The following is an 8957-nucleotide window of genomic DNA, read 5'->3' as shown; positions in this document are numbered from 1 at the left end:
GCAAGTATAAAAATAATCATGCAAGCGTCAAAGGCAATTAAAAAGGGTATAGAACATTTATATGTATCGGAATTAAAATCAAATATCGATGTTAAAGGATATGACGCTCAATATGGTTTGAAAGAAAATGAACTAAGTCAATTAGGCCAAATTCTTGGCGGTCTTATAGGCAGCAATCAGGAGGAATTTCTTCAAAGATTGATTCCGTTAATAGAGGAAGAGATCTCCAAATGGCTTATCTCAATTGTCAACAGTGTATTTAAAACGTTCTCTTACGAGCAACTCTTGCCGCACCGTACATAAATAATTTAGAACTTTACATTGCAAGATTGTTATCTAAAGGGTAATTGAAATAAAATCTGTTACAATAATTTGAGAGAATTAGGGAATTTTATTTTTGCTCCAGATAGAGTATATACATAATCATATAAATAACAAGTTCAATATGCATGTAATATAAATAAATAAAGTTTTTAATATAATAAATATTTAGTAAATATAAATAAAATTTTTAATTTTATATAAAATAGATAGAGAGATAAATTATAGTTAAATATTACTGACAATAACGAAAGAAATATTACTGATATTGAGAAATATTACTGATTGAAACAGTCAAAATTATTAACTGATTCTTTCAATAAAATATCACTGATTTACTGTTTACTATTTACTGTTTTTCATTGATAATACACTGATTCACTTTTAGAGAGTACTCTCCGGATTGTCAAAATTCCACATTTTTTAAAGAAAGTCTATGAAGAAGAATCGGAGAAAATCGTTGAAAACTGATCTTTTTTTATTAAGTAGGTTAAAATAGATAGGAAATCTTTTTATCGTTCATCAATTGAATGTTTATGATTTAAGTTTTGTCTGAGATAAAATCTGTAATAAATTAAGAATCGCAGAGCAAATAAATTAATTCTTTGCTAAAAGAGTTGACAAGTAAAAGCAAAGATTTATATTGGTAAAAATTTTTAATTATTACTATTATATTTTCTTATTAAATTAAAAAATTAATTTTAAAAATTTAATATTAAAAATATTAAATTTAATATTAAAAATAATTAATTTAATATTAAAAATTTAAATTTAATATTAAAAATTTAATATAAAAGTTTTTGTTTTAAAAACTTTACATATAAATTTCAATTAAAAAAGACTTTATTATGAGATTGATTTTATTCCTTTTAAATTAATAGTAATTAATATGATTTATTAATTAAAGCAAAAATATTTTTTTACATAAAATTATATTTTAATGTCACATATTAATTATTTTTATAGGTTTTAGGCGGGTTATTCCATTAGATAAAATCCAAGACAAGTAAAAATAAAAAAATTATCATTTTTTTTCACTCACTGGACTTTTCCGAGACCAATCCTTATTATTCTTTACTTGTTTCAAATTTCTTGTACAATTTAAAATTAATTTTAACTTAAAAAAAGTGCCGGGCTAATTTCCCTTTCATTACAAGCGACTAAGAGGACTTGCTATAAAACTAACGAGTTAAAAAATTAACTAATTGTGAGCTCAACATTGTAAATGGATAATAAAATCTTATTTTTTGTTGAATTTCAAGCAGACATTTTACCTTAAAACGTTAATTTGCGGCTTAATCATTATAATATTCAAAAGTAAAAATTATAAAATATATAAAATATAAGGTAAATTTTAAGGTATTTCTCTTATTTTAAGGTATCTCTCTTTTTTTTCGCTTTTATATATTTTAATATTTATATACAAATTTTATATATTTTAATATTTATATACAAATATTTAAATATTTATATATAAATATAATTAATATATATTTAATTTCTATATATATAATTTATATATATATATATATATATATATATAAATTATATATATAGAATAATTTATATATATATTTATATATTATATTTATATATATATAGAATAATTTATATATATAAATATATTTATATAAAATTTATATATAAATTAAATATATAAATTATATTTATATATAAATATAATTTATATATAAATATTAAAATATATAAAAGCGAAAAAAAAGAGAGATGGTATTTGCGATTAACTTTTATTAAGGAAGAAATCTCTTCAAAAATTACCAACAATATAATATCGTGGAATATCCATACCACAATTATCTAAGCAAACTGGCCAGTTCACATGCCTCTTATGTATTCGTACTATTCGTACTATTCGTATGCGTTCATCTGTTATACGTATACAAACTTTGACAAATCTTCTCGACGCGAGAAAAAAAATTTCGGTTGGGAAGCGCGTCATCTGCTACATTCGCGATTCGAATCGTGCATTTCAACGAAAGTACGACAAAAGTACTCTCGGATCCTTCTCCACACGGCCATTTTATCCGACTTTCCCGAGACTTTCGGACGACACGAGGAAATTGTGCCGCTCGAGGCGGAAACTTCTTCCTCTCTCTCTCTCTCTCACTCTTTCTTGTCGCAACTGAAATTTCCTCGCGAACGACGACAGAGCTCGCCGGTAAGCTCTGTGTAACAATAGCTATTAAGTAGTTTGTTTGCATCGAGGAATTCGCTTCGAGCGCTTCATTCTCATCCGACCTGACGAGCCCTTAAGGATTTCTAAGGAAGACGATCTTCGCGCGGCAGACGTAGTAGTTTCTGCAGTTACATTTCTGTGCGTAGCGATATTCCAATTTCTCATTTCTCATTTTCTCCGAGCGATTATTCTGCTGAAACTCCAGTTTCGCAGACTCGCGGGAGCGAAAAATAAAAAATAAATCAAACGGCGAAATATAAAAAAATCGAAAACCGCTATAAATCACAACTCCTCTCGCTAGTTTATATACAAATGTGCAATTATAAAAATGTAAATAAATGTACGCTGATAAAAAAAATAGATGATAAAATTGACTATATAATTGCACGGTATAAATAAATTATAGTTAGGATACTCATTTTTATAGTAAATTTTATTATAATGCTGGTAATATAAACTATACAAGGTGTCCCATTTTAATGTCCCACCTCAAATAACTTTCTTATTTTTAATTTTAGAAAAAGATGTTTCAGAGGAAAGTTGTATGGTTTCTAGGGGGACATAAAATGGTGCCATTAGTTTGACCTTCAAGAGTCACATGAAGGTTACGTGAAGGTCATTTTGAATTTCTTAAATGGAACACCCTATATATTTTTGTACATTCTTGTAGCTTATCTCGGGAGCTTTCCAAAACACTATAAATAAACATTTTTTCATCAAGTACTTTTCGAGTTATGAGACTTGAAATCATTTCTTAATTTTACATAAACCATAAAATATCTTGTAAAATATTCATTTTTCGATTACCTTACTTTCATACTTTTATGTACAAAATAATGAGAGAAATCAATTGGTGAAAAAAAAACATACAATTGTTTTTAAGAAAAAATATGTAATTTGCAATTAACAATTCCATATTTTTTCTTAAAAACAACTATATATTTTCTTTACACCAATTGATTCCTCTCATTATTTTGTACATAAAAGTATTAAGGTAAGATCATCGAAAAATGAATATTTTACAAGATATTTTATGGTTTGTGTAAAATTAAGAAATGATTTCAAGCCTCATAACTCGAAAAGTACTTGATGAAAAAATTTATTTATAGTGTTTTGGAAAGCTCTCGAGATAAGCTACAAGAATATGCAAAAATATATTGGGTGTTCCATTTAAGAAATTCAAAATGACCTTCACGTAACCTTCATGTGACTCTTCAAGATCAAACTAATGGCACCATCTTATATCCCCCTAGAAACCATACAATTTTTGTCTGAAACATCTTTTTCTAAAATTAAAAATAAGAAAGTTATTTGGGATGGGACATTAAAATGGGACACCCTGTATACTATGGTACCGAGAAACAATGAACTTTTTATAATAATTTCCTATTATATAAGTAAAAAATGAAAGAAAGGAATGATACATATAATTTTATTATTCATATAGTCATTGTAACATTAATAATGGTAAATATTATTATCTTTCTCTAGATATTAATATAGTAGTAATAAATGAAAAAAATTATAATAACAGCTGTATCTAAATAGTACGTGGAACCTGATGAATAGCACATTTAACAACATAAAACTTATTATTTGGAATGATTGTATGTGGCACATGTTTCTTCATTTGCCGTTACGCGGTGCACTACTCTTAACTTTTCTCGTATTCAATATTTAGCATAAATGTATAAAAAGGACTAGTATTAAACACATAAGATCTAAAGTATATTTCTTTCCTCTTAGCAGTAGCGCGAGAAAGAGGATGCTACTCACACGCCAGGTTCTCAGATTGTATGCATGTGAGCTCTTTCTGACATATCACTGTTTAATTTCAGACAAACTGAATTAAAAATAATTTATTTAATAATCTGGATTCCTTGTTAGGATTCAGAATATTAAACAGATTATTTGAAATTATAGACGGAAAAAAACTTTTAAACGATTGGTGCTGCGTATATTAAAAATCTGTAATATACGTAACATGTATTACAGATTTTCAGTACTGACAGTGAATTTCAGAACACTACGTATACCCTAATCATATGGTTACATGAAATGGATATTATGATTTTACGAACTATATTTTCATTTTATATCAACTATATTATTTTATAGTAAAATGCACTATTATATATGCCTGGCGCCTTAAGATACTATAAATTATACTGAAATTATGATAATTTCAACTATAATTTTTTATTAGTATAATTGAATTTCTTTATAAGAGAAAAAGCGTCTGGCAAACATCAAGAGATATGGTGCCTCATAATTTGCATCCGCGCGATATTTACAATAGATGTATTCGCAACATCGACGATACGAGATATCGAGATTGCGAATTTACCACTGATATTCTTGTGAATCGTCCAATCGTTATGCGCCTATGTGAATGATCGATTGATCCATTAGCGCGGTTATCTACAACGCGCGCTCTGCATAACGAGGAATAATTTATTTCAATTTCCTACACGTCAATATCTCTCGATACGCGTACGCCGAACGCATTCGCGATGTGCCAACCAAGCCGCTGACCCGGGAAAAGGAAAAATCGATACGCGCCGCCGGGGGGAAAGGGCGGGATTCTGTGTGTGCGATAATAACGAAAACGTAATTTTCAGGAAATTGAACGTCCGATACGAGGCCGTCAAAATTTATTAATTTAACGCTATTGCCGAATTGTCGCTTACAAAACATTTGCCATTAGAGCGGATCGCATTAACCACCTTATAATGAAAAAATCTAATCATACACTGAGAAAAAAATCTGGTTACATTAATTAGAATTTTGGTAGATTCAACCAGTAAGCCTGTTAGAAAATGGACGAATCAGAATTCTTGTAGGAATTATTAGATGAATCTGATTAATTTCTTCCTATTAAATTTATCAAATTTTCTGGTTAATAATACTAAACTCGCCAGCACCAAGTCGTCTAAAATTTTTTTCATTTAATCTCAAAAGTCTATTTAATATTCTGAATTCCAACAAGATTATTGGATAAATTCAATCCAGATTATTGAATAAATTATTTTAAATTCAGTTTGTTAGAAATTAAACTGATGAACAGTGATGCAAGAATTAAATATTATTTAATTATTCGTACTGAGAAAAAATCTGGTCGCATTAATTAGAATTCTGGTAGATTCAACCAGTATGTCTGTTGAAAAATGGAGGAATCAGAATTCTTGAAGGAATTACCAGATGAATCTGATTAATTTCTTCCTGTTAAATTTACCAAATTTTCTGGTTAATAATACTAAATTCGCCAGCACCAAGTCATCTAAAATTTTTTCCATCTAATCTCAAAAGTTTAATATTCTGAATTCCAACAAGATTATTAGATAAATTCAATCCACATTATTGAATAAATTATTTTAAATTCAGTTTGTTAGAAATTAAACTGATGAACAGTGATGCAAGAATTAAATATTATTTAATTATTCGTACTGAGAAAAAAATCTGGTCGCATTAATTAGAATTCTGGTAGATTCAACCAGTAAGTCTGTTAGAAAATGGACGAACCAGAATTCTTGTACAAATTACCAGATGAATCTAATTAATTTCGTCCTGTTAAATTTACCAAATTTTCTGGTTAATAATACTGAATTCGCCAGCACCAAGTCATCTAAAATTTTTTCCATCTAATCTCAAAAGTTTAATATTCTGAATTCCAACAAGATTATTAGATAAATTCAATCCACATTATTGAATAAATTATTTTAAATTCAGTTTGTTAGAAATTAAACTGATGAACAGTGATGCAAGAATTAAATATTATTTAATTATTCGTACTGAGAAAAAATCTGGTCGCATTAATTAGAATTCTGGTAGATTCAACCAGTATGTCTGTTGGAAAATGGACGAACCAGAATTCTTGTACAAATTACCAGATGAATCTGATTAATTTCGTCCTGTTAAATTTATCAAATTTTCTGGTTAATAATACTGAATTCGCCAGCACCAAGTCATCTAAAATTTTTTCCATCTAATCTCAAAAGTTTAATATTCTGAATTCCAACAAGATTATTGGATAAATTCAATCCACATTATTGAATAAATTATTTTAAATTCAGTTTGTTAGAAATTAAACTGATGAACAGTGATGCAAGAATTAAATATTATTTAATTATTCGTACTGAGAAAAAATCTGGTCGCATTAATTAGAATTCTGGTAGATTCAACCAGTATGTCTGTTGGAAAATGGACGAACCAGAATTCTTGTACAAATTACCAGATGAATCTGATTAATTTCTTCCTGTTAAATTTACCAAATTTTCTGGTTAATAATATTAAACTCACCAGCACCAAGTCGTCTAAAATTTTTTCCCTCTAATCTCAAAAGTCTGTTTAATATTCTGAATTTCTACAAGATTATGGGATAAATTCAATCCACATTATTGAATAAATTATTTTAAATTCAGTTTGTTAGAAATTAAACTGACAAATTGTGATGCAAGAAGAGGATGCAACTCAAACACACACACAATCAGAGAACTAGCGTTCTCTTTCTGGCTCTACTGCTCGTAAGAGAAAAAAAATATACTTTGGACTTAACGTTAATACTAGTTCTTTATATACATTTCATGGCAAATATTGAATACGAGTTAAGTTAAGAGTGGCAAGCAAAGAAATTAATGTAACAAGAAATTTTATAGATCCAACCAGAAAATACTAACCAAATCCTTATAGTAAAATCCATTAAACGTTCTAGTTATAAAAAATCGAGTCTTATTATGAAACTAGAAATTCTTGTTTGATTTAACCAAAATGCCTTCAATCATATACGTCTTGTGGTAGAATCAAACGATTTTTCTCAGTGTACAACACAAGCAAAAAATAAGTTGCTAGATACAAGTTTTGAGCTTTTATTTGATGTACAGAATTTTTAAATGGTTGACAAGATTGTCACGATGTTTCTCGTATCTCGAAGTAAATTTTCCCACGCTAAGGGGCGACGAATTGAACAAATCTTCGCAGAGAACGATAATCTAGCGCGCGCAATATCTCAAGAACGCACTTAACGCAGTTCAAGAACACGGACGAGAAATCGCGCATCTGTTGCCGGAACAGTAATTACGGTCGCGAGCTGGATAAGTATGGCGATGCACGCACGTGTGCGACCAAACTGCACACTCTCATCTCCACATGTGCACAGCCCTAAGTAATAACAATACGCCAGAGGGATGCGCGACATACGATCGGAGTATTTCTCAAACTGTCAAATTATACGTCGCGACAGGCTGTCGAGCTCTACTGTAATCAATAAAATTTGCATGGGGATTTTAATTTATATATTCTTTCCCGTTTTCTCTCCTTCCTGTTCTAGTCTGTAAATATAAAATCCGTTGATATAATTCAACTACAAATCGCATGTGTTTCCGACTATTATCAATTTGTCGATAACGATTATATATAGCGATAACGATTATATATGTTTTTTAATAAGTTCGAAAAATTTTAGGAGATGATTTTTTGTGTCGAATTTTCTGTCGAAAATTAAGAGGGTTTTTCATATAAACATATATTCCTACATCCCTCCCTGTGGAGTTACACTTCTCCAAAAATAGGGGTAAAAATTAGGTTTTTATTTTATAGGTTTTTAGTTTTTTATTATAATTTTGTTTTTGTTCCAATTTTTCCAACATTTACTCTAATTTTATTTTTATTTTAAAATTTAATTTTTCGTAATTCAAAACCTATGCTATTTAGCATTGTGCTGTTCACGATAACGTATTTTATTTTTTTCTTGAAATCCCCTGATTTTATGAAAAAATAAAAGAAATAAAAAAGTTTCTAAATAAATCAAACTTTTTAATGCATATTTTTAGGTGATCATATTCCGGCTCATTAAAAAGTTCTAATAAAAAATTGAATAGGAGTTGCTAGTTTCATTTCCTTATAACCATACGTGAGGCTGAAAAAAATATTAATAACCTTTTTACTTGTAGAAAATATCCACTTAATTTCATTTTTTTAACTTGTTCCAAATTTGAGAAAAAAAATAAAAACCTAATTTTTCCCCTCATTTTTGGAGGAGTATAACTCCACAGGGAGGGATATAGGAGTATATGTTTATAGGAAAAATTTTTTCTAATTTTCGACAAAGAATCATCTAAAATTTTTCGCATTTATTAAGAAACACTCTGTATATTTTTCCTTCTTAATATAAAGTCAAGCGAATGTATATTAAAGATATTGCCCGTTTCTTTGTAGATCCGGATACGACTCAAGGGGTAATTCCATGGGTTGCAATTTCCATGGGTTAATATCGAAGATACGCACCCTAGTCTAAACGAACGTTATACGAGAAAGACCCTCACCCTCCAGCCGCGATGGTAATTACATAGGGGAGACGCTCTCATTGTTCTACGTTAGTTGTGTAGCAGGTAATGGGTACTTATATGCTGGTAGCTTTCGCGAGGACTTATATCGTTGCGAG

The 8957-nt window shown here is 28.9% G+C and overlaps 2 protein-coding genes across 3 annotated transcripts in view; one reads left to right on the top strand and one right to left on the bottom strand.

The window, feature by feature from the left end:
• Positions 1-1576, top strand: part of LOC105257638 — a 4292-nt gene extending 2716 nt beyond the window's left edge. Inside the window, exons 3-5 of one of the 2 annotated variants that reach the window (XR_003122641.1) lie at positions 1-343; positions 710-967; positions 1288-1576. The exon at positions 1-343 is cut by the window's left edge and continues 5 nt beyond it. Coding sequence is in view for 1 of the 2 variants with exons in the window: in XM_011268391.3 (XP_011266693.2) it covers positions 1-303 (303 nt within the window). In the remaining variant the exon portion in view is untranslated. Of the gene's footprint in view, positions 382-709; positions 968-1287 lie in introns of those variants that run through there. The other variant, XM_011268391.3, reaches the window with a different exon arrangement.
• The window catches only part of LOC105254429 (zinc finger SWIM domain-containing protein 8), a 115162-nt gene that overhangs the window by 97470 nt on the left and 8735 nt on the right, over positions 1-8957 (bottom strand). The gene's annotated exons all lie outside the window — the stretch shown is intronic.

This window comes from Camponotus floridanus, unplaced genomic scaffold, assembly GCF_003227725.1.
Source record: "Camponotus floridanus strain SB8 unplaced genomic scaffold, Cflo_v7.5 scaffold186, whole genome shotgun sequence".
NCBI lineage: Eukaryota > Metazoa > Arthropoda > Insecta > Hymenoptera > Formicidae > Camponotus > Camponotus floridanus.
The sequence above is the reverse complement of the archived record's forward strand: the minus strand, read 5'-3'. Positions and strand labels throughout refer to the sequence as shown.